Source organism: Lampetra planeri, chromosome 21, assembly GCF_965212315.1.
Source record: "Lampetra planeri chromosome 21, kcLamPlan1.2.h2, whole genome shotgun sequence".
NCBI classification, from domain to species: Eukaryota; Metazoa; Chordata; class Hyperoartia; order Petromyzontiformes; family Petromyzontidae; genus Lampetra; species Lampetra planeri.
In genome coordinates this window covers 6,045,235-6,072,772 of record NC_136127.1, presented here as the reverse complement: position 1 = coordinate 6,072,772, position 27,538 = coordinate 6,045,235, and the positions used below count along the sequence as shown (strand labels likewise).

At 44.0% G+C, this 27,538-nt stretch overlaps 1 protein-coding gene across 3 annotated transcripts in view; it reads right to left on the bottom strand.

Annotated features, from left to right (window-relative positions):
* The window catches only part of LOC144724566 (catenin delta-2-like), a 279,333-nt gene that overhangs the window by 217,277 nt on the left and 34,518 nt on the right, over positions 1-27,538 (bottom strand). For 2 of the 3 annotated variants that reach the window (XM_078603836.1, XM_078603837.1), the window contains exon 2: positions 23,596-23,844. In XM_078603836.1, coding sequence (XP_078459962.1) covers positions 23,596-23,778 — 183 coding nt within the window. In that variant the 5' untranslated portion in view covers positions 23,779-23,844. Of the gene's footprint in view, positions 1-6,765; positions 6,914-23,595; positions 23,845-27,538 lie in introns of those variants that run through there. The other variant, XM_078603839.1, reaches the window with a different exon arrangement.

Below are 27,538 nucleotides of genomic sequence, written 5' to 3'. Positions count from 1 at the left end.
GCTTAAGAAAGCCAATGTTACACGATGCAGACTGAACGCATGCCTCATTCTTAATGCAGGTTGACAATGTTGCTTAATGGTAAATGGGACGTGCTAGATGCACACCGACATGCAGCATACTTAATGCAGGCTAATATTACATTAAATTGCCCGTCATGTGCTATGATGAAGGCCCATTTTTCGAAACGTTGCCTGTTGCTTCTATCGACGAATGCAGATTTTTTTTGTAAATGCAGCAATGCTGACAGTTTCACCAAGGATATGATTATTTTACGTACAATTGGCTTACTGTACAGTTTTGCTGCAATGCAAACATGGAGTATGTAGATACAATCATCCTACAGCACTGAAATAAAGAATACAAATGCATTAATATCGCGGAGTTAATTAACATACAGTTGTATAACAATTACGACGCTGCGTTATGATCACACGTACGTGTCAAGGACTGTTTAAGCTGCATCTGTTTTTACCGGAGAGGATTTTTACCTTCTTGGTTCTTTCGGTAAAGTCACGTAGAAGGAAAATAATAAAATAAATAAAATAAAACATAATTAAATAATTCTCACGACGTTTCGGCCACAACGCAAGCAGCCGTCTTCAGGTGGAGAACAAGTCATTCAGACTTCCTTCGCGACAGACCTGTTCTCCACCTGAAGACGGCTGCTTGCGTTGTGGCCGAAACGTCGTGAGAATTATTTTATTATGTTTTATTTTTTATTGTTTTATTATTTTCCTTCTACGTGACTTTACCGAAAGAACCAAGAAGATGAATCCCTGCAGTCACGAAAGCTTTAAACCGAGGATTATTACCCTCGGCCCACAATGTGAGGCAACACTGAGCCCCAGCAAGCTTTCTGCAAGGGTAATCTGGCAATTAAGAATATGCGGGCACAATCATCCGCGACCGCAGATGGTCAAGTGATCTTACGCACCACATCAATTATCATAAATTGCGATTTTAGGAGAAGTTGATGTCTCCAAAGCACATTATGAAGACAGCTGACGATGCCCCCAAATTGTATGCAGTACACATCCTGAACACAAGCAGAGCACACCCAAGACAGTGAAGTACACAGCTGGCGCATTTAAATATAAAAAGAGATATAATCCAGAATGCGGTATATCTATATTTAACGGCATGCTATAGGGGGATTATCTATGTGTCACAGTTACAGTGAGATGGAGTATGATGTATGTGACTCTGCCACACATGAGCTCTGAGAATGGGCCCTCTGCATCTCAATAGGATCCACCACACAAATGTGATAAAACAAGTTATGTAATCTAGCACCTGCTGGCCTGCGATAAAATGCATTTACATCTCTACATATTCATCATTTAAAATACTTCATCCCTGCAAAGCATTCAAATAAACAATCCATTGTGAGGGGGCCAGTTTGAATTTATTTCAATTTGTTTAGGAAATGCTGCGTTTATTCTGTGAAAATAAATCATTTAGATTCACTGCATTTCAGTACTTAAACAGCTGCACTTAAATTTCACTAAAATAGAGCTTCACCACCACAAATGTGTTCAGACAATTAAGAAATATATGCATTGAATCACGTGTGTAAGATTTTGTGTTGCTTTTCTTTTAGGTTGCGTGATGGGTTCACGTCACCTCTACATCCACTAGAGGTGCTATCATTTACCCCTCCTATGTTTAATTACACTGTGTAACCATTTTTATTTTATTTTTGTTCCTGGGTAGTAAGTGTTATTTCCTAATTGCTTATGCCTCAAAAGTACATAAAATGGCTATTATTCCCCACAAACGTTGCTTTTGTTACCAGGACAGTGATATTTTGAAATGTACCTATTTTCCAGAACATTCCAGATCAATTCAGTGCTGAGTAAATTTGGTGTAACTTCTAGAACATTCTAGAACTTTCCAGTAATATAAATAGTAGTATAAATACAGGGGCCTTAGGCCCACCAGTTCAGTTTATTTCCAGCTGCCCAAGTGGATACATATCTGTATTTTTCTGAGATGGCATGAAGAGGCTGCAAGCGTCCGGTAGACACATTTTGCTATGTCTGCGGCCAATTTATCAAGACAAGATCGAACGCCTTGAAGTATGAGTACGGCGAGGAGGTCATCGGAGATTTCAAAATGGTGGCATTCCTGATGGGTCTCCAAAGCGGTTTTACCAAGTTTCCCTGCTATCTTTGCCTTTGGGACAGCAGGGACACAAAGGCACACTACAACAGGCGGGACCAGCCACAACGGACCGAGTTCTCTGTGGGGAGGAACAACATCAAGTGGGAGCCACTGGTGGACCCCCGGAAGGTGCTGATGCCACCACCGCATATACAATTGGGCTTTATGAAACAATTTGTCAGAGCTGTAGATAAGGAGTCGGTAGCCTTCAAGTACCTTCAAGACTTCTTCCCTAAGCTGTCTTAGACAAAGGTCAAAGCCAGTGTCTTCGTCGGACCACAGGTAAAGGAGATCCTGGAGTGCAATTAATTCCCCAAGAAGCTCACTAGTAAAGACTTGGAACAGCTTTGTCGCAGTGGTTCGTGGCTTCCTGGACAATCACAAGGTCGAAAACTATGTGGAGCTGGTTGAGACTCGAGTGAAGAACTACGGCACAATGGGATGTAGGATGTCCCTCAAAGTCCATATCCTTGATGCTCATCCTGATAAATTCAAAGAGAACATGGGAGCATACTCGGAGGAGCAAGGCGAGCGCTTACACCAGGATATACTGGACTTTGAACGCCGCTATCAAGGACAGTATAATGAGAACATGATGGGAGACGACATTTGGGGGCTGATTCGTGAAAGTGATTTACAGTATAATCGTAAATCTCGAAAAACTACTCACTTCTAAATCTTTTGTAGTCATTTTTGTATAACTTCAGTATAAATAATGTTAATTTTGATTCATATGTTTTTTTTCTGACTTAATGTGAAAGAAAAGACACAAATTCGCCCGTTTTCTCATTGAAAATAGGTACATTTCAAAATATCACTGTCCTGGTCACAAAATCAAAGTTTGTGGGGAATAATAGCCTTTTTCTATACTTTTTAGGCATAGGAAATTACGAAATAACACTTACTACCCAGGAACAAAAATTGCTACATAGTGTTACAATCTACTCTTGAATTGAATCCTGGCTCTGAATCGTGATAAATCAACTCACCAGGGAGTGAAGAATTACAGAATGCAGTGTATATTAAATACAATAGCATGAAAAATCAATCAAGTACATAAACATACTCCTAACATATTGGGCTTTCAGACGTTATAAAATTTAGTTCTCTCGACTGTTAATATCCTACAAAATGTCAAGTATCGGCTGTACCATCCATTCGAAGACTTCTTCGCTCAGGGCCCACTCAACCGGATTGCGCCACCATGTGCTCAGGCAATCGCTCACTGCAGTGTGCATCCCGGCTAAGTGCACCGCCATCCCCAGTGTCTTTCAGTCTTTGAATTCAAGACCAGGACCGCCGGGACCAAGGCTGAACCTGGAAGCCTTTTAAGACGCTAGTTGTAAGGTCCAGATCCTCTAGGCTTTGGCCTGTCGAGGCTGGATCCTCTAGACAAAGTGCTCAGATCGAGGCCACACCCCTGAGGCTAAGCACAAGATCTGAGAAATATCATCGAGGCCAAGCATTGGCCTCGAGCCCGGAGAAGAATTTCCTCAACTCTACAATAAGGCCACAGTGGCAACTTAGCAAGAGCGGTGCTATCATAGTGAGCTACAACTCTCTTCCCTGTCATCCTTTTGCTGCAATTATTCAAGGGATAGGCAACATTGCGAGTAGTTTCAAGGCAATCTTCTTCTTTCATGGAAAAATTAAGTTAGCAATGTTGGACTACATGAAAACATCCAGGGATAGATTTGCCAAATGAATGCCCTTGAGGAATATGGACTCCATCAGCCTTGAATGCAATTCCTGCTGAGCACAATGGCTCAGCCATACCCTGGTCCGGATATTACCCCAGGTCCAGAGTCCACTGCGACAGCAGACATCACATCATCTGCCTCATTCTGCAGGGTGCAATAGGAACCAATTCTACTGCCGCCACCAGATAACCCAGAGTAACCAGGCCATCCATGGCTGATGTCCGGTTCCGGCAAAGCAAGGGACGCAACCTCCACCTATGGCAAGGCTCCAACCAGTCCACCAGATAAATTATCTCCAATTGTTTACAGATCAGGAAGTACACCATCTTCAGCTGTGTAGTCAACAATGGGCATCCTTGAAGTATCCAGGGCTGGAGTTTCTGAATAGAGAACCCTGACACGGTACTCCAACCAACTCCTGCAGGAGTTTCTTCCTGGAAGCCCTAACAACATCATGGGGAAATTGCTACCGTCAGTTCAGCTTCCGAATCATAAGACAGATTGAATCTCTCCTAAGCCAACAATGGGAAGGGCGACCTCTTTCAATTGTTCTTACCAGGTAATATTACAGCTCTAACTTTAATTTGTTCTCTAATCTATTGGTTCCTCTTCCTCTATATGTAATTCTAAGCATGTACCGCTCCATTCATCTTTGCGCACCTTTCAGTTGATGTTCCATTTTTTCTGCCAGTGTCCCTGATCTGAACGATAAATCAAAGCGGGCGATATGCACGGATTAACACTTTCCTCGTGCTTTTCAATGCTATGTTCCGTTTTCAAAATGGAACTTGCTCCCATTCACTTTATTTTCTTTTATTACAGGCATTGTAATCCCAGGCCGACTTCAATAACCGTAACATTCTACCCGGTTCTCTATTTATATCCCTCTGATGGATACCTTCAATTATTTAGTCAACTTGTTTTACGTGAAGTTTGTTCACATTTGTCCTGAGCCATGCTTTGCAAGACTTGTGTTTAAGTTCGAACTTCTCCTGTAGTTAATTCTCTTTGTACAGTGTCGTCAGCAAATCAGACACCGTTAACATGTTATGTCAGCAACATCTGAGTTCGTTAACATTTTTCTCCATTCATATTCACGCCTTCATTTTTCGAATCAATTGGATTTGGAAAAGTCTAATTCATTTTAAATACCTTTTGTGCCTGTTATTTGTCGACCATGAAAATCCATTGGACTCAGTGGAGTTTAATGCAGTCATCCAAGCATTCACGAAGCGCGGGTAAAATGAAATAAAAATTGGAAATAATACAACACATTGATAAATATTGAACCGCTACATTGATATTACATGAATATAGTAGCAATATACGTATTGGGAGTGGGACAAGGTTACATTTTTTAGCCAACGCTGTTCACAGTGACATCAACAAGGTTAGAATACTGAAAAATGTAATACAGGTGCTGTCATTGTGGTGGGCGTGTATACTTTCAAAAATGTCAGTTTTCACAACTTTTTGACAATACCTGTATGACGTCAAATAAGTATTTTCAAAACTCGTGGTGGAGCCAATAATCACAGCATTAAAATGTCACCATATTTTGTGTTATATCTGTACAGTGAAAGCACACAACAGCCTCATTATAAATGAAATCGTTTGGGCATTACACTTTCATATACTTTTCGTTAAAAAAGCAGCCCTCATTTGAAGAATCATGGTTATCTTTAGGCCAACAGTTTTACCGTTTATCTTTAGCCAGTAAATAAATAAACATGGATCCACATTGGCCCATTCTTGGCCAGTTGTGGTCAATGTTGCTGTTTATATTGACCCTTTTTAATTGCTTGGTTACCAAGAGGTCACAACCATCCAGCGATTACTTTATTCTGGCAGATGTAAAATGTCGAATTATACAATTTTTGCATTATGAATATTACAGCACCATGAATACTGGCATCATCTTCAAAAATCAGTGGATGGTCATGATTCACGTAATGATGATGATGCTCAAAGACATATGGGGATCCTAATCATTGTGAAAGGTGGTTACAATTAAGCCTGGTGACACCCAGAATAAATAACACATTTAATATTGGCTGCAACTGCAGAGTAATTATGACTTCTGTAGGTAGATTAATGATGCGACACCAAAGCAATCCAGTGACACACACGAGTGTCATTTATAAGAAAACGGGATGACTGATAGTGTCAGCAGACGGTGAGCAGTGAAGTGGACTTTGAACCCGAGCGTTTAAATTAACGGATGCCACAGGACGACCAACGCACCTATGACAATATCAAACAGAAGGAACACCTTTCCAGCACATGCACGGTATCCATCTCAGCAAAGATAAAATCAGACACTGTCAGAAATTACTCGGCATATATCACTCGCTATGGTTTTTTTTGTCCAAATCCCAACTCTCCTACCTCACTCCTTCGCCCCCACCCCCTTGCCTCGCCTCTCTCACCATTGTCTTTCACCTGCAGTCACAAAAGGCCATTGCAGCCATGATGGCATTTGGATATTTAAAACGCACTTGGCCAATGTCCTATGACTCTCCCTGCTTCTGTGCACACCTCTCCGTGTCTTTCTGTCCCCCCCAGTCCGGCTTTTCCTCTTCCTGTCCGTGTCTACATGTATGCTTGTCCTCCGCTGCATGTTTAAATATCTGTGCCCTTCTACACAAGCGTGTCCTTGTGCTGCTGCTTTTCGTACGCGTGATCCTCCATCTCACTACCTCCGCCCCTCTCTACCTGTGTGCCCCCCCCCACCCCGCGTCGCTCCAACCAACAATCTCATTCCAAAACGGCATCCCTCTCTCCTCCCTTTTAAAATTTTCACGCACGTCTTTTCCAACAGAAGAACTGTAGTATACCACCATCATCATCATCACGACTACACAGACGCACGCAGACACACAATCCGCCGCGTTCACTCACAGAATTCGAAGCGGGCTGGAGCCAAAAACAAGGCAGACGAAAGAAAGCGGCTCGGTAACGCTCGCTCAGGATCGCACGCGCGCTCGGAGGTCACTCGGCAAAGCGCCACAGGAGGGCTCCGCCTCCAGGCACAACCCTCCCGTGGCCCACCACCTCTCTCCCCACCCAGCCAAACCACCACCACCACTTTAACATTTCTTAACTAGATAAACTCTATACACCTCCCCCCTCCCCTGGCCCTACCCACTCCCCAGAAGCCTTTCTCCCTCTCTGCTAATCCTCCCCTCCATCGTTTCTTTTCTTTCGCTCGCGCTCATAGATGGAGGGTTCCCCTCCCTGCAGGAGATGAGCAGACGCAATTCGCGTGTGACTGGACAGCCAGGGCACAGATTCCCACCACCACCAAACGCTCAGCGCAGTTCAATGGAAGGGAGGGTTTGGTGGAAGGTGGCGGAAGTTTGGGAGCACCGTGCGCGTATGTGCAGCGTGTATTGTGTTCGTGGCGTATGTGATTACACGGATGTGTGTGCGCGTTGCGTGTCTGTGCGCGTTGCGTGCCTGTGCGTGTGATGACATGCAAGTGGGGTAGAGCCGGTGGTGCATCTACCGGTCATCTCAAGTCGGTCAACTCATGGCACCTGCCTGGGTCTGTTCCAGAGACCTCCTCCTGTCAGCAGCGAGCCTTCGACACCCCCACGTTGGCCTCGAAGTGCACCTGGCCTGGCACAGGCGCCGCCGTGGTGACGCCACCGTGGCGAATGGCGGGTGTTGGTATGTGTGTGAATGCACCTTTGTACATACGAGTGCTGAACAAAGTTTGGGAGAGTGATAGCGTTGCGGTGAGCCGAGTTCGTTTCCCGCTCACGGCCAACGCCAGTGACGATGACCTAAACCGGTTCTGGGCCTCCCCGAGGTCGACTCGGCCTCAAATGAGTACCTGGTGCCGTGTGTAAACATCATCGCTCGGGAGACAAAAACGCGCGGGCGTGGTGCTTGGCCAGGTACCGCCTGGTGAGCCATGCCGCCCTTCGTCATAGGTGCTCGCTCACAGCACTTGCCCAAAAAGTCTGTTAAGACTATACAGGGGTTCTTTGTCTTGTGTTGAATAATGGAAAGGGCCGGGTATGTGGAACAGGGTGGGAGGGAAAGTCGGAGGGGGGTAATGGAGGAATGGTGAAGGGACAGGAACGTAGGAGGGAGTGGTAAGAGAGAGAGAGAGGGCGGGCGACGGGAGGTGTAGGAGGAATGGTAGGTGGTGCAAGGGCATGTGGAGGAAGGGGAAGTTTGTGAGCGCACGCCCACACGCCTGAGCACGCGCTCTTTCAAAACTCTGCACCTTGCCCACCTGAGCATTGTGTTGCACCACCCCCACGACCACCACCACCACCCAACCGCGCCACTCCCCGTGTGAACCATCGCCCTACACCGCGCCCCACGCCCACAGAGCGGCGTTGTCACGGCGATCCCCGTCTGGTTTGCCGGCGAAACCGCGACACCATTGGGCCACGGAGCACGCGGTGGATGGGGCTCACCTGTCAGGTTAGGGTGGCACGCGGCTCAGATTACGAACATATTTTATTCACTTGGCTGCTAGCTTTCTTGGGTTTTAAAGACTTAAGATGTTTCCATGGAAGATCCTGGGTCCACTCCCCCCTCTCCCTCCCCCACCTTTAACATACATTTTAAAAAAAACCTCCTTTGCCAGTATCAAAATATTAGAATACGTTTTCCCCTTTCTGGCAATACAACAGGTGTTACGATGTTAAAACACCAAACTGAAACCTTTTGCAAGGAATCATGTCTGCATTGACCACATTTGCTTCCGCTAAGCGCAAAACCCTTGGGCACAAATGGCAGCAGCAGGCAAGGATGGAAACATTTTACTGATGAGCCTGAATGAGGATGAAACCAGGATACAGTTGCCAAGTTGTCCAAAAATAACAACAGCCGTGCCCATTAGCTCTCCGATCTGGTTGTCAGCATGGGCCATGTGCAGGATATACGCTGGAATGTTGCGTTAATTTTGCCATGCAAAGCATGATGGGGCTTCCTGTTCTGCTTTTTATCGTGCTTTGGTAGTCTAATCAAATATTTGCCGTGACCCATATAAACCGTCAGGGCAAGTACTGTTAGAGAACACATAATAAGTAGGTGTACACACTGTACTGCAGCAGGTAACTTGTTAAACACTGAATAAACCTAGGAAAGTCCCAAGTCAAGTTAAGGTAAAAATAAAATGCCACGGGGGAGGAGGGGAGGGGTCTTTTCACGTGGCGATTAACCCAACCCAGGTCAAAGTAACTGTCGTTCAGTTAATCATTAACTGTTCTGCACATATGCTCACAGACTACAGTACCTGTACTTGAACCTAAACTAATAGCAAGTACACGCGCGCGTACACACACTCAGACACAAACTCACAGCCGTGACTGTAAGCCGTCCATAAATGACGTCACGCGATTTTGGACGATTTTTTACCCCCCCCCCTCGTCACACGGCGTCACAAAAGTCAGACCCCCCATCCCTCATATATGCCCCCCCCCAAAAAAAGAAGATAAAACATGCTTCAAATCGCTTTAAACTATTGTCATTGTAGTGCGTATTTAATGTGGCGCTGCACTCTGATGTTGTAGGAGAAAACATTTATCAAAAAGTCTATTTAATTAAGTCAAACGTGTTGTCTATATTTATGTAAAATTGCGCATTTTGATGTGACGTCACATTTCTCAACCCCCCCCCCCCCCCTTGTCACACATCGTCACAAATGTCTGTCCCCCCCTCCCCGAGGTGCGTGACGTCATTTATGGACGGCCCCCAACGACAGGGTTTGCACACCCAGAGCGCACCTCCAGCGTGGAGTCAGCGGATATTTTCAAGGCTTATTTTGTACAAACATCCGGCGTCGGGGTTACGTTAACCACATAAAGCCACGGACATGACTTCACGTCCAACCCTCCGGCGTCACCACGCTTGTCAAGAGGGTGGGGTGAGGGGTGCGACAATCAAAATATCACTAATTCCTCACCACCACCACAATCATTATTACAATTCTAAACGAGGGGTATTATAATATCCTCACCATCATCACTACCACATTTATGCCATCACCAATAATGAAAACTAATTTCTTTAAAAGTGCTTTTTGTGTTTAGTTTGTTGTCGTTCCCCCACACACCCGATTGACATGGTTGGTTATGTAGGGTGCGGACACACATGTACGCATGTTGAACTTCTTTCGCACCATACGTAACCAACCGTGCTAAACGGAGCAAATTTTTGCAACATCACGATAATTATTACCAACTATCATCGCCATCATGAGTATGGTATTACTACCATCATCATGACTTGGCTACAAGCATTTAGAAGTGTGGGTGGGGGGCTGAGTGTTTAGCAGGGGGTGGTTGGGTCCCAGGCCGCCCCCTCCTCGACATGCGAGGGGGCTGCCCACGTCGCACGTGTTGTTACAGAGGCACTGGTGTGCAACAAAAGAAAAGCTGTCATACAGCAAGCGCGGCAGAATAACTTAAACGTGAACAAAGGTAATCGAGCACTTTGATGGACAGACTATGAACCCCTTTGGTGGACTTTGCTGTAAGTTAGGGGTGGGGAACGTCCGGCCCGCGGGCCGTGTAAGGCCCGCGAAATCATTTGGGTCTGGCCCTGCCAAGGCAACCACAGGCGGGACTCGAAATTCAAGAAATCTAGGAGCAAACCTGGAAAAGCAGTTGCGAGTAGCAACATCGATAATTGGGTTTTTACCCTTCTATCTGGCAACAAAACTGACACCTTTTTTACAAGGAGTCATGTTTGCATAAACCACAATATCTGCAGTCATAATGCAAACAAAAAACATAACTCTGATAATGTATGCACTGTCCTTGAAGTTGATTGGTCCACACCCGAGACAGCTTTCCGTAGAGCCTAGTCTCACATGGGTTGGACCAGATGACGCCAAAAGGACAGTGCATACATTATCAGAGTTATGTTTTTTGTTATGCAAACATGACTCCTTGTAAAAAAGGTGTCAGTTTTGTTGCCAGATAGAAGGGTAAAAAACCAATTATCATATTTTTTACTGGCAAATGAGGTTCCAATGGAGTAGCAACATCATCAATACCAGCTAACATCACACGCCTCACCAAAGAGAAGCAGTTCCAGCCATCACATTAGGGGTGAGTTAATTAAATGTTTGACCAAATATAACAAGCTAATTTTTAAGTTGATAATTTTGTATGGCCCGCGAATGATGTTATAAATATCCAAATGGCCGTTGGCAGAAAAAAAGTTCCCCACCCCTTCTGTAAGTTACGAGGAGGGTCCTGGCAAATTTTTGAGATAAAATGTAAGTGCCGGGTTATACTGCAATGACTTCTATTATTATATCACAGAACTTGCACAAGTGCTGTAAAATGTAGTCAATTCCCACACTCCATCTCCCTCAAACTCCTGCAGCCCTATGGATCTGACATGAAATAGGACACGTCAGAAGCAGAGAATGAATGTGCTTTACGCTAAGAGAAAAATCAATTACCACCAACTTGAGATTTAGTAAAAAAAAACACGAGGGTGAAATGTCTAGACTGCTGCCAAATGTTGTTTCTTTTAAGTAGGAATTACATTTATTTTTTTCTAAGCTCTATAATATTGCTAATTATAAAACATTTTCAAACACGAAACTATATAGTGATTAAGTAAAAAATTAAATTGTGTTTGTGTGGATGGGGATGTGTGTGCATGTGATTGAGGTTTTTTTTGGGTCTGGCTGAGTTCATGCATTAACACACGGGGATCTCTAACGAGACCATATACATCATAATACACAATCATATAGAAAAATACATCAACATGTGATGTATATATAGATCTCCAGATGACTGCAGGGAGGAGTGGTGGCACCGCGGTTCGTGTCATGTGCGTTTAACCAGGCGACCGCGGTTAACATCAGTGGCAAGTGCCATCAAACTGTGCAGTGTCATGAAGTATGGTCAGACAACCCCCATGACTGAAATGGCATGAGGCCCTCATCCAGCAGCAGATTGACCAAAAGAGCCGAACATTATTGTCATTTGCACGCTCTGAACCACGCGTGTTGATGTATGTACACGTCATGCAAATTACATGCAAATGACACAAAATCACATTAGGCTCAGGCGGCGAACACAACTGTAGTGCCAATGAACCGTACAAAAAAATATATGAAGCCATACAAAGGGAGTGGAATAAGAGATGCTTGAATCAACACCATGACCCAAAATCATGACAATTCATCGAATCGCTGTGTAGAAACGTACGAACAAACCGGGCGGGCGGGCGGGATAATTGTCTCGTGTGCATGCAGTGTGCGTGCAGTGTGCGTGCACAGTCTGGTACCGCGTGCCGACATTCAGGCTGAAGGTCAGGAGCACACGGCGGCCGTTAATGACACCAAGGGGCTCTGTAACCGCGACGCCGTCACTCACGGAGGCGCACACGTTTCACTCACAACTTCTCGCATCCAACCTCAAGGGTCAGCGACAATTGGACGTGGGGAGCTCAGGTCAACAGTTTCTGCATTTAGTGCAGTTAGCCAACAAAGCAAATGCACATAAACACAAAACAGCGGTGGAGCTTTTGCCACGGTTGTTAGCACACGGTACTGTGAACCCAGGTTCGCCTAAGTTCAATTTATGGCCATGGCTAACAACCGTAGAGAGTGAAATCTGAACAGGCCCTAATGAGGCCACCCTTCACCAACCTACAGAGACCAAAAAACCTTCACAATCAACACGACGCGAGGCTTTCATCCAGCAGAGGATTGACAAAAGGTTGGGAACTATTACTTTATTTTGCTAATGCTGGATAGGTCTATTCAAACAGCGAGTATGCCTGTTACTTACTGAGGAGTCAGAAATGTCTTCTTACCTATTTCATCATTGGCTGAACAAGCCACTTTATTCGGCTATTATCCATTTACGATTTCCAATGAGCCTATAATTGCTGGCTTTTACCACCACTTGAACAAAAGTTGGGGATGCTTATCTTCGCAGTGGCTCCTCCTCTCGTGTAAAACGAGATTTTAAAACGAAGTCGCTATTATTGCGCCGTGAGATAACTCCACTAACTACTTGTGCACAGTGCATCATGAAGATAATATCATGTCTGTGGATAGCACACTGGTTTTCATATTCAAAGTTACGTCACTCACTGTTCCCTGCAGTTCTTTCACACTAGCCTCCACACACACACAGCTGTTGGAAGGCATATCAACCACGTGCATCAAACACAGCCAACGAACGAGTGTTGGCCACAACATCGACTACCTTGTGTACTCCTTCGCTCCACGTGGTGCTTTAATGAGCACAATGATGGATGTGTGCTCTTGTAGGCTTCCTTTAAAACAGACTTCATTGAAGTTTGAAATGTGAAACTTGGAACCAATAAACAAATAACTTTACCAGCCAAGTGAGAGTGTCAGAGGCTTTCTATTACAGCACTGGCAAATATTGTCACACTGTGCCTTTATTTGTAAAGGCAAGATGACATAAGTGTAATTGCTTTGTTTGTGTCTACCCACCACTCTTAACTGTCCGTCTTCATATAAACGGAATTTACATTTACCAATATACCCATTGATTTCATTTCTTCATTTCTTATTATCCATACTGTTTAACGTCCACCTCTTATATGAGAAATGCAGGATATAGTAATGCTTGGCAGAAATTTCCAATCAGCTACAGGATTCAAACTTTTGAAATCGAGCCAATTGGCTTGCATGGCAAGTGCACTTACATCTTGTCTCTGCAGGAATTTGATTGCGATTCAATATGCAATCATCGCAATTCTGTTAAAGGACAAACACAATTTTAACAATGTATTCACCGGCAAAGTACAAAAGAGCTGACATAAAAAAAACGAATACACGCAACTATACAATCATATTCTGCATATGTTGTATGGGACACTGAGAAAAGCAAACAGGCTACGGTTATGCAAGCACATGTTATAAGTGGTGTGAATCTAGCCCGTGCTGCAGACCGAGATGCTCGTCAATAGCGTAATGGGACCGTAATACATTATGGTGCGATGGCGTTGCCATCTACATAATTGCTCTACGACTCCGACTCTGCTAGCGACAAGGGAGAGCTCGGAGAAGACATTAAAGTCACATGTGGGTATTATTCGCAGAGGCTCCCCTGATTCTTTTGACATTTATTGCACCAGGCCTGTTGCAGATTCTGATTATAATGCCCATGGAAAAGAATGGGCACACAGACAAAGATACCCTATGTAGGCTCAATAGACTTTTTGGGCAAGTGCTGTTAGCGAGCACCTATGAGGGTGGGCATGGCACACGAAGAGGGTGGGCGGCCAGCGCCATGCCTGGCCACCTTTGTCTCCCAAGTGATGGTGTTTACACACTGTACCAGGTACTCATTAAGGTTGAGTCGACCTCCAGGACCGGTTCAGATAATTGTCACTGGTGTTGGCTGCGAGTGGAAATCGAACGCGGGTTCGCCGGGTTCGGAGTGCAGCGCGCTCACCGCTCCACACACATATACAAGACAAAGATCCCCCTTATGGGCTTAACAGACTAGAGGGGCAAGTGCTGTTTGCGAGCATCGATGAAGGCCCGCAGGGCACACGAGGGGGTGGGGTGGCCAGCACCCCGCCCGGCCGCCTTTGTCTCCCCAGTGGCGATGTTTACACACCGCACCAGGCACTCATTTGAGGCTTAGTCGACCTAGGGGAGGACCAGAACCAGTGCAGATAATCGTCACTGGTGTTGGCCACGAGTGGGAATCGAAGCTGGGTCGCCGGGTTCGTAGCGTGCTAACCACCGCAATACCGCTCCACACACGTATACACCTCCGATTAGCACGGTTGGCTACGTACGGTGCAGAAGAACGTCACATTCATACAAGCACGCACACACGAACAAATGTAGGTACACGAACGTGTCCAAACACATGCATGCACACACACAGACAATAATCCACTGTGGGTCGGGTAATGTTATCAAAGAAAAGACCTAGATTTGAAGTTTTCGTGACTGCAAGGATCCATACTCTTTGGTTCTTTCGGTAAAGTCACGTAGATGGGAATAGTAATAATAATAAAAATAATAAAATGAAAATAACTAAATGTAGTTATTTTCTAAATAAAAATAATTAAATGAAAATAACTAAATTTGGCTATTTTCAACTAAATGTAGTTATTTTCATTTTATTATTTTTATTTCTCATCTACGTGACTTTACCGAAATAACCAAAGAAAAGAGACCTGCTTAAAAATCCAGACAAGACACCCTTGGAAGAGGCTGGTAGTCGGCCACACCGAAAAGTGATAAACATCCCCCATATAGCACACATAGGCTGTTGGGGCAAGTGCTGTGAGTGAGAGCCTATTCGGCACACACCAAACGCACCCCATGCACATGCATACGAGGATGTGCTGTTAATCACCGCATGCACACTTGCAGACACATCGGTGAATATAAACAGAACACGTAATTCATCACAGCGCATCCATTCCACATGGCGAGAGACTGTAACAAAGTAATTTACAGAACAGCAGTTTAATTTAAACTAACAAATTACAATTTCCGCATTAAGTTATGTTTATGCTTCTTGAATAAGCCCCATCCATCCTGCCCATGTTGACATGTCAGCCTATGCTGCCCACCATTGACCATTCTGCCAAATTATTGCATTTTCATTGAATAAGCACACAGATGTACATGCAAATGAAGTATATAAAAACGTCGTATCATACGAAATGGATTACAGTTACAGAAAATAAAATGCAAAAAGACGACAAATACATAAAGACAAAAATCGTCATAGTGCATGTGAAAAATCAGCAAGTGGTAACATTGTAGAAATAATCACAGATTTTTGTATTGACTAAAACAAACGAACAAGGGATTGTACGTGGTGTACAAGCTGCCTATGGTTTGGAGTTTTTTTTATTGTATCCTTTTACACAAAACAGGTGTATAGGCATACATATGAACCCTGTGTTTTTATGGATGGGTAATGTACAATCGTCAAAAGGAATATAATAATTTACACAGCCTCACGCTTTCCAAATTGTTTTTCGAAATCACCACACAAGGGTGTTTTTCCCTGTTAGTAGACAACGGAGCACCGCATGCTTCTGCAGGCCTAGGTGGTTTTGATTCTGCTAAAGCCTTGCGCAGTCGGAAGTCTTGTGTTTATATTCTTTGCAAGCCTTGTGTGCATAATTTGCGATGGTAGGTGTTTGGCAGGATTCGCATATTCAATGAATTTGGCATGGGGTGCGATGGGAATGCTCCTGGTGTTAATCACTTATACATTCATCAACAAACGTAACCCTTAAACTTATATAAAACTTGGATAAATACACAAACAAACCCATAGTAATGTGATTCTTTTAAACTCACGCTCACATAGCAATATAATAAGTAGGTATTTATTTTTGTAGGTTTAGCGTGTACTATTATAAACTCCATTGTGAAGTTCAACTGAGGAGAGGCTCTCAAGAGCATTAACCTTTGCTACAAATGTACACACAAGTAAACACGTACACAATCGAATTAAAGACAAAGATCCCCCGTATGGCCTTAACAGACTGTTAGGGTAAGTGCTGTTAGCATACACACACACGTACATATCTGCAAACACAACACACACACACACAAAACATGTCAACTATAAACACGTGGTGTCACAAATATGAATGAAGAAACACACAAACACTTCCCTGTTAGCCTCATTTTAGGAAATTAGATCAAACGCTGTTAGCGAGCATCTGTTATGGCCATCGAGGTGCACAATGGTATTTGATGGGATCAGCACCACAGACATACCCAAATATTACGTGCGTGCATAAGCATAAACACACCTGCTTGACTTTTCTCTCTACAAAGGAATTATTTTTAAAGTGTCCACCCTTCCTCAACGACAACTCCCACCCCACATATATGCCGCGCGTGTCTCGTCAAAAGGTTTTTAGGGGCTGTGGATTATAAACACCACCTTCCAACACTGTTTCGAGTCACTAGTATCGCCTTGCAACAGCATAGTTCACTTGACACCACAAATTGAATAAAAACAGTCAATGTGGAAGCAAAGTAATACATTTCTTTCTGTGTTCTCAGTTATATACATATATTTTGCAACCTAACTTTTTGGAAAATATAGCATTGGTGATAATGAAGTACCCATGGAGTGCTGCAGACCCAATTTACAGGGACAAACCAATTTACACTTTGGCCGTGAAGTTTTCAGTCGTGTGCTGTTGGGATCCTATGGTAGACACAAGTAAATGTAAATGTTTAGAGCGCCTCATTTTATACAACATTATAAGTGAGACAACATCAGGTTTGTGCTGTTAGGTGGCATGGGATGCCATTTAGAGTGTTCCTTCACTCTGGGCCATTCCTTATAATCATGTCCCAGTAAAGTACAAGGCCGTTGGCTACACTTTAGTAAAAGGTAAAAAGTACAGACCCTGCAACTGTTGGAAGAAGGTCCTCCACTAGAGGAAGCTCTAAAGAAGTCCCTCCTACAGGATATTGGGCCTCCTCTTCCCTCCAACTTGCCAGGTGCCTAGCAAGAGGTGGGAGTGGGTACACTTAACCCCATCACACGTGACGACCTGCTACTGATCGAGGAGCCTGCGGTGCATCCATATAAACTGCCAGGTGCACAGACGCAGGGAGATTTAAGAAGCTCACCCCCATTGTTGCATCTGCCATGCCCAGGAAATCGAACCGGTGACCTGTGGGTCGAGCAATGTGCTGGCCCGTCACACCACGGCAGCATGCCACCACAATTTTGGATGAGACATTCATATCCACGTGGTCCTGTTCTGCCAAGTGAACATTAAGCAAGTGGACATAAAGCATGCGCAAAAGGACATTAACCCCACTCATCAACAAATATAATGTAATCTGCTTCTGCTCAATAACAGCATATCTGGAAAAGTCATATTTTCCCCACAGGGCTATTTCACAAAATCTTGGTCTTACACGACCAGACATTCCTATTATTATTTTATGCACCTCTGCGGGCCCATCATTTATTTTACACAGACGCAGGTGAGAGCCCACTGAAAAAAGTGTTTTCAAGAGAGACCCTGGGTGACTCGACGGGGAATGGAATTAATTGTGAACTGCAGGGTTATTTTTCGTTTCGCTGTGCGATTTCGGCTTCGGCACCAATGCACGATGGATTACGCTCGCAAGAAATGTTACAGCAGCCGTTTTACAGCAGATGGTGAACTTTGATCATTCTCTACCATACTATTATTGCATGTGTATTCAAGCTTGTATAACTATAAAAATTGGCTAAGTGTCAAGTACGCTAACCACAGAATGTCCCTGTTCACAATATGCAGCATTAGTACGTTTAAAATGGAGCTTTAAAATGCATGCAAAACAGTCATCACGTCTTCATCAGACAAAATAACAGCAAACTAAATTTCGGTGAAGTCACGTAGAAGGGAAATAATAAACTAATAAAAATAAAACATAATAAAATAATATTATATTATAATATAATAAAATAATATTATATTATAATATAATAAAATAATAAAATAATATAATAAATTTGTTTCATAAAATAATATAATAATATATTATAAAGAACCAATAAGATAAATTCCTGCAGTCACGAAAGCTTTAAATCTAAAAATAAATTGGTGTCAATTTAATTCAAAGCGACTTGTGAAATTCCCAGTCCTCCCGTTTTCAACCACTCCCTCTTTCCACTGATAAATCTCTCCACAACACAGCGAACACACAGTGGGGGAGGAAGAGGGAGAGATACAGTGCCGGAAAAAGCTGAAGACGCAAAGTCGCTTTGGCGCAAGAGCAGACACGTGGGGGATGCTGAGAAGTGCAGATGCTTTCATCCTAAGAAACAGGCCGTGCCGCATTGCTAGGACGTTTACTTCAGAGCCGCAGAGAGCCGAGCTCACATGCGGCGCACAAACTTAGCAAGGTGCGAACATTTCGATTTAAAGCTTTCGTGACTGCAGGGATTCATCTTCTTGGTTCTTTCGGTAAAGTCACGTAGAAGGGAAATAATAAAATAATACAAATAAAATATAATAAAATAATTCTCACGACGTTTCGGCCACAACGCAAGCAGCCGTCCTCAGATGAAGAACAGGTCTGACCTAAATCGGAATTACTTTATTATGTTTTATTTTTTTTATTTTATTATTTCCCTTTTACGTGACTTTACCGAAAGAACCAAGAAGAAGGTGCGAACACTTTAGGCCAATAGTTATGAAAACCGCAAACAGTGATAACAGCTTGTTGCTGCAATACCTAAACCCGAGGCAAGCAGCGATTCGCTCGAACTCCAGACCGCCCCTGCAATGTGAGGAATAGTTGTTGATTCAGGGTCACGATTCAATGACAAAATGCGATTACTTTGGTGTCCTGTTTGTACAGCGCTATTTGTTTGTTCTGTCTCATTGTTCCATTAGCCTTGAGGTAACATTTGCACACAATTTGCATACTTATTTGCATAAACAATAAACAACCTATTATATTATTTACACGGACAATCCTATGCATGTGTTATTGAGCATAATAACACAATTGAATGAACGGTTACTTGCTTAATACATCTACAATTTTTTTTTACGAACAACATCATCAGGAAGCTAAATATTTACTCCATGCGGTTTCATCCGGACTAAAAAATCCTTCTGGGTTCAGGGTGAAAGGCATCAAGCCCAAGCGAGCCTTCACGAATGGACGATTTAGGCATTGCAGTTTACTAACTCGCAGTCGATTAGCTTGCCACGCAATGTTTCACCACATCTGCACAAATTGGCAGATGGTGAACTCCCGCTCAGCAACAATGCCCCTGCAGCGTATTGTCATTGGGCAGAGAAGAGGGGAAACAAGAGACTCTAGACCCAGAGGCAAACGTGCACAACGCTGGGGCCACCCAAACAGCGTTTAATATGATTTGGCCCGCACGTATTGTTTTAATTACGGCTATTTCGGATTTTATAGGCGCTGCGCTGTACTTTTTCTAGCCTTCCTTTAAGGCTTTTAGTTACGCATGCAGCGTCTACACGTGTACATACAGAACGCAAGGAATGCAACTTTTCTCTGTACATGTACGAGCTTGCGCACGTGCAAAGCGATGTTTTTGTTGGTGCAAACGCACTTTGAAAGGAGCAGCACGCGATGGGTTTTGAGTGAGCGACGTCTGCCAGTGTGTGTGTGTGGGAGTGTGTGGGAGTGTGTGTGGGTGCGTGTATGTGTGGGTGCGTGTGTGTGTGGGAGCGTGTGTGTGTGTGTGAGCGTGTGTGTGTGTGGGAGTGTGTGTGTGTGGGAGTGTGTGTGTGTGTGGGAGTGTGTGTAAGCGTGTGTGAGAGAGAGTGTGTGTGTGGGAGCGCGTGTGAATTTCCTCAAGCAAGCGTGACTGCACTGCACAGATCTAACCGAATGCAGCTGAAATCCCTCCACAGTTCGCAAACACCGACAGAATTCTAAAAATGTTGAGCGGCGGACAAGATTAAGAACCTCGGTGCGATCTTACAAATGTTATTTGTAAAATTATAAGTGTGGGTGTTATGTTGTGCATTGCAGCCTACAAACAACTTCTCCAAGGCGTTCACATTCCACATTGCATCCATAATGGTATTACTAAAGATGGATAATTACTGTAGAAAGCAGTTTGAGCTAAACTTATAAAGCTATATAAAGATTCCCTGTATATCCTCTAAGACTCTGAAGTGCTGTTCGCAAGCACCTATGAAGGCAACCGGCACGGCACACTAGGGGATGGAGTGGCCAGATCCACGCCCGGCCACCTTTGTCTCCCCCGGTGCTGATGTTTTACACACAGGCACCAGGTACCAGAGGTGGGACAAAGTCATTGTTATGCAAGTCCAAGTCGAGTCGCAAGTCATCAAATTCATGACTCGAGTCTGACTCGAGTCCAAGTCACATGACTCGAGTCCACATCTCATAGGTGGGACAAAGTCATTGTTATGCAAGTCCAAGTCGAGTCGCAAGTCATCAAATTCATGACTCGAGTCTGACTCGAGTCCAAGTCACATGACTCGAGTCCACACCTCTGCCAGGTACTCCTTTAAGGGTGAGTCGACCTAGGCGAGGCCCAGGAACCGGTTCAAATATTCGCCACAGTCATTGGTCGTGAGCGGAAATCGAACACAGGTCGCCTGGTTAATATCATAGCGCGTGCTGACCACTTCGCCCCATTCTCGCCCACTAAAACTTTACGAGCACACTTGGTAGTGTGAAGGCTGTAATCATACTAGCCTCATCCCCCTAAAAACGACGTGGCCGCCGCCATGGCGGTGGCGACACACGTCACGTCGAGATTTGAAGCGCTCGCCAACTTATTGGCCGCGAACCGTTTCAAATGCGTCGTCGCTGTGCCATTGAAGTTCATTCGATCTTTTTTGTTAAAAACGAACCAACCTCAGTGCAAAAAAGGTTAATGGTGCCAACATTGCAAAAGCTCAGTTAAACGCACTAGAAAAACTCAGATTCTTCAGTAACACTGCCTTAAAAGAAGGACAAAGGTCCTTCTTCATAGCATGTCCATGAGTATATTTTTGTACTTTTAAGGCCTACCGTGTTATCTACAAAAGGGTTGACATTTTGTCTGTTGTGCCCGTGCACTGATCTCAATGCAGCAGCACCACCAAATAGTTCAGTGTGCCGTCTCATTATGTTTTAACAATGTACAATACGATTACAGACACCTCATATGGTAGTATTTATATATATTTTTAAATCAAAAGCTTGCAACAAAGCTCCAAAGAAAGTAAATACGCTTTTCAAATGAGCTACTCCAGCTTGACCAATTCACTTTAGACCTTCAAGCATAGAGCACTGTTAGCCAATTATTATTAATTTGTCATTTCATAAGAATGATTACCTTTTAAATCAGGTGTTAGTAAAACCTTGCTTTTGATAGTTTAATTACATCCATGATTAACTTTGTAAGCCTACATTCATTTTATGTTAGTCTATTAGTGGTTACAGCAGCAGTGCAGGAGCTGTAGTACATTAAATGCATTTATCAAATAATTTACATTTACAAAGTTACAGTAATTAGCCGCAGTCAAATGCTAATCCATGTTACTGTACGTTAATAGCCATTCATCACTATGGCTTTCATTTCTAATACACACGGAGTATGAGAATAATAATCCACAGCAGGCAGGATAAAGGCCTAACATCATGGGGTTTGTTTTACCATATCCCATCACAATGGTGAGTGTGGGTTGGTGAAGCGGGTGGGCAGCCAATGATTTTAGCCATATCTGGGAGTCAAACTGAGATCGCCAAGTTTACAACATGTCATATGAACTACTGCACCTCCCCATCACAAGACAATGGAAGGGCCATCATTTCTCAGTGAATATTTTTTCCAGATCACTGCTAGACTAGAGTAAGCACATGTGAAGTAGTCACGGCCATAGTGAGTAAGTATACTGGATGTGGTGTGTCGGATGCAGAATATTTTCCAGGTCACCTACGCAGACAGGCCCATCTGACATTAAGCCCTGCATATATGAGTGATTCATCCACTAGATACATATATTTTTTTAATGTAAATTTTAGCCAGTTGTACTTTTGCAATGCTCATGTATAATTCACAAGCCTATGTTGACTGTTGCACAACTGTTGAAACTTTTAACACTACATTTGCTTGGAATTCATGGCGAGGCATATTTGCTAAACTCTAATGCAGCATCTTTTGAACGACAACCCTTGGGTTCTCTTTTCACATTGCTAAATATGGATTTTCTTTTCCCGCTGTGAACTCTGTGGATTCGACAAACACCCGTGGAGGAGCAGCACCACCTACTGAACGGTCCTGCGAAACCCGAAAGTGATTGCAACATTCTCGCGATCCTGAACACGACACAGGCGTCTCCAGTTCCGAGATTTCTACCACACCGAGACGAACGGAGACGTCCCCAGCTGTGGGCGCAAAGGGTGCGCGAGCATTTACGAGCGTTCGTTTGGGCACCCACGCATTATCCACACGCAGGATGCACTTGAAGTGTATTTGGTCACTGCAAACGCAAGAGAAATGTTGATGACGTATACGAGGCAGGAGTGATTACAGGCTGCGTCTCCAGCACTTGCATTCCTGTGACCTTACGAGGTTCACAATGGAACACAATATTTCCACTCCACCATTGCACCGTTTGTTTTGCTTGTAAGCAGCTGGTGATGTCGTTGTGCAATACAAATTAATGTTTGTCCATTTCAGTGGTACACTGTCACAGCCTCGCCGACTTTTGCGTAATCAGAGATAACGTTGCGCAGACTATTTTTTACCTGGTTGTGATTTACCAATTTCATTATCCCAATCCGGTAATAGTCGAGCCTCACTTGCAAAACAGACTTGTATCACAACGGGCTCTGACCAGGTAATAAAATCAAGTTGACGTTTTTTGTACGCAAACTATAACATTAAACAATTAGGCTACCCAATTGATTTTTCAGCAAGTCATGGGCCTGTTCGCTCCTCGCCACTACTTTAACTACTTTAGCTGCACAGGAAATTCGAGTTTAAATTGTGTTTATGCTCTCAGGAGTTCTCAGGGCTGAACATGGTCAATAACAGCATAATTATTGATTTTTAAAAAGGGTTCTGCCCAGTCAGTGGAATGACAGCACCAAGGTCATCGAGCTCATGGACATGAAAACACTTTTAATCGGAGGGTCAACTTGAACTTTGAAACCAGGAACTCTGAGCCGCACTGTCACGCATGCCTCGTCAAACCTCAGGCAGGACGCACGCTCGCACATTCCTGTTCAAACCGCGCACGGTTGCCTGGCCACACCTGTTCCTTGACAGTAGCCAGGATGGTGGAGGTGTTGTGGGGTTCCATGTTGCCCTCTCTCTCCCTGCCGCTGCTTTCCTTTGTCCGCTCCTTGCTCTCCGGCTCGGCCGACGTCTCCCGCCCTCCGCCGTCTTGCGGCCGGCTCGGTGCCGACGGCTGAGCGTGCGCCTCTGCCACGGGCATGGCCCAATGGCCGGCCTCGTGAGATGTTGGGCGGTCACGCGCAGGTTCGGCCGTCAGCGATCGCTGCTGCAAAGCACAAGAGATCAGCTCGGTTCAGCATCAAGCCGAGCGCACGCACACGCCCGTGCGCGTGCGTGCGTGTGCAATCCCACGGAAGCGCTCATGCACACGCAATCGCACACACGAGTACTCTAAGGTACACGAGCAGACAAATACCTCTGTGTGACACGCAGGGCGAAGCAAGTTGATAATGGATGATCTGTCCTTCACCGTCAAACAGCACGCGTCGCATAATCGGATTGCCAAAGCTCTCAACTCAAACCGCAGACACATAGGTTTATAGCCGGACGGGTACAGACAGTAGTCTCTTTATGCATGTGTAATCTGTGCATGTGCCAGGTGCCTCCGATTCTTTATGGGTCCCTAAAAATTATCGGTTTCTATCCACCGCTTTTTCCCTATTTGTGTCTGTGTGTTTTGCCATCTCTCACTCCATCCGTGCCCACCACTTTCTCCAAGTCTGCTTCTGTCTCAAGTGGGTTAGTCTCTCCATGTCTCTCTGTATCGGTCGCACTCACTCCGTATCCATCTTTGTTAGTGTCTTTCATTCGGTGTATCTACCCATGTCTTTGTATCTCTCGGACTCATATTCCCACCACCCTCATCTGCACAGGGCAAGATTATGCTTGAAATGCAGTTAGAATTAATGAGAGTGCTGTATGCATCTATTCAATAATTTCCTTTAGTTAATTTTGATTGGATGTTCCAATAACTACGCCCAGCAGAAAATATGTGATGGTTAATATTTTCTCCATTTATGTTCACGACTTTATTTATCCAATCCAATTTTCAGAAAACATATTCTAATGTCGCTGCAAATTATGTTGGTGATAGCATGTCTCCTCCTTCTCGCCTGACTTGCCCTCTGATAAGCATCTTGTCATTTTCGCCACACAATTTCAGTGGAGCGATTTCAAATCTCCTAAGTTTTTTTGGTAATAATTTGGGCATATTAATTAATTTATTTAAACTGGTTTGTGAGAACTTGAATGGCTGCATCAATTTCCACCGATTACAATGCCTTTTCATATTCTACAAAGGCCAGAATTTATGGTATTTGAATATTATTTTTTCTATTTCAATCTGTTTCAGAATTTCAATTATATATCTCAGCAATCGAACTACGTTTCATGTGAGCAGTAGGAAATTTCATGTCACATGTGAAGAAGAAAACACTGCCCATCACAGCATGAAAAAGGGAAATCTCTTGGCTGATGGTTTAATAGTCAACATCATAAAAAAGCAGAACCAGTTGTTGAAGCAATTGGCAGACCTATTTACTTACACGATGTCACATACCTCAATTGTGGAATTAGGCCTCATTTTATTGAAAAAAAGGGTACAATTCTGACGAAGAATTAGAGACGTATTTGCCTCTCATCACACGTGTGTCATTGTTCACAAAGATTATTGAGGACAGAAAAATACTCATGTGAACTGAAGGGGATGGACAGGAAGCTACTTGTGGGGATTGCAGGGTTACTGCCCACTCCACCCAAAGGGGAGTGGCATGTGAAAACATTTACAAATAATAGCGAATGTCTGGGTTATGTGCTGCCGCAGAGGAACGAGTTCACTCAGTACCGACTCGCATACGGGATGATACTCTTGAAGTAATCATAAAGATTAAGGTTTCTCGACCGGATACCTACCATCAATGAGATTCTGAGAGTGAAAAAATAGTGACATTCTGGCCCCTCCTTCACCAACCCACACCGACCAGCATGACGAAGAATGGTCAACCAACCCCCAACGACCAGGGGTTGACAAACAAAATGACAGCACCATTTATCTTCTTGGTTCCTTCGGTAAAGTCACGTAGAAGGGAAATAATAAAATAATAAAAATAAAACATAATAAAATAATTCTCACGACGTTTCGGCCACAACGCAAGCAGCCGTCCTCAGGTGAAGAACAGGTCTGTCGGAAAGACAGCATCTGAATGAACACCACCAAGCTTGGAAGCGTATATTTAAGCTGGGTTGCGCTTCCAAGCCTGGTGGTGTTCATTCAGACGCTGTATTTCCGACAGACCTGTTCTTCACCTGAGGACCGGCTGCTTGCGTTGTGGCCGAAACGTCGTGAGAATAATTTTATTATGTTTTATTTTTATTATTTTATTATTTCCCTTCTTCGTGACTTTACCGAAAGAACCAAGAAGATGAATCCCTGCAGTCACGAAAGCTTTAAATCGAAAGCACCATATTTTTCTCTAATTTTTTTTCTAACTCAATATTTCATTTAAGAGCCGCAATGCACATGACAACGGTCCTTAATATGTAATGTTACGAAGTGGCCTTTAAAGAGCAGCGTGCCGCTCCGAAGCCGCAGGTTGCCGACCCCTGCCCATGACGGAGATGGGGTGGGGAGGACTTTGTACAAAAGTGGACTGACGAAGGGCTGAAAATTATTTACTGGGTTCTATTATTTAAATGGAGAAATTGTCCCATGACAAATGCTATATTTAGATATCAAAAGTCTTAAACCGCGAGTAAGGAGTTTTATTGTTCATAATGTCAATAATTTGGCCCGTGTAAATAACATACTTGTAAATGTGACAATATTGTCGGGTGGATGAGCACGATTGGCTACACATGGTGTAAAAGATGCTCAACATGCATACATAATGACAAGAATTCTCGCGTAAAACTACAACCCAAAAACATAATGGATCACATACCCTCAAGGCTGCCTAGGCAACAATGCATAGGTGAAGTCATAGGCTAATGCTTCCTCACAGTTCAAACAGGCGCATGTGCCATGAACTCGACGCAGAGCACTGCACTCTCCCAACAAGTGGCAAGGGCGTCCACGTTAGTTTAGCCTAAGGGCGCGGAGATTTGGGTTCCAGGACAATACAGCCGCAGGTGGCTCTTGACATTCCGAAATTCTTTAAGGGATTGACAGTTTGCTTTTGTGTAGACGATTTTTTTTACATTGTAACGGTAAAACAAATGGGCGAGGTGGTTTGTGTGCTATATTCAGTGCTTTTAAAACATTTATGTTTGAAACGAGCACACAAAGATCTCCCATGTATATTTATAGAAAGTGCTTTAAAAGCATAGCACAAGAGGGTGGGGGGGGGGGTGCATTGCCAGCATCACATTCACCCAGCCACATTCGTCTTGCCAACACCAAAATTTACCACACTCAACCATTATTTGGTTGAGTCAACCCAAGGCAATGAGAAGGGTCAGTTCTGAAACACGTTTTGACTCCGGTATATTTTTTCCAACCAACCGCGCTGCCCAACGTGGTGAGTGATTATTGTCACACAAACTCCTTGACCGACACACAGTGTTGGGAGGCTTTCATCCAACAGTGGATTAACCCAGGACTATATATTAATAAATGAACAACGTGCACATCTTTTGGACGTGACCGACCGACCGACCGTCCATCCCTCCAGCAACACTTTATTTCCCCAAGATAGATATGTTTTAGAGTAGGATATATTTGATTATTGATCATGGCTCGGAATTGAACCCAGGGCAGGTCACTGGGATGTTATCCACTGCATCACAAGTAAACGTGAACTCCTAAATTAGAAGCTTCTTCCGTTTCCCCATATTTACAATAAGGCCGGCGCGGACTGCACAGTGGGGGGTTGTCTGTAGCTGATAATTTCCTGCGGGCAAGTACAAGCAGAACCCACAACGACCCCCAGCCGCAGTACAAGGTTACAAAACTCGACGACACA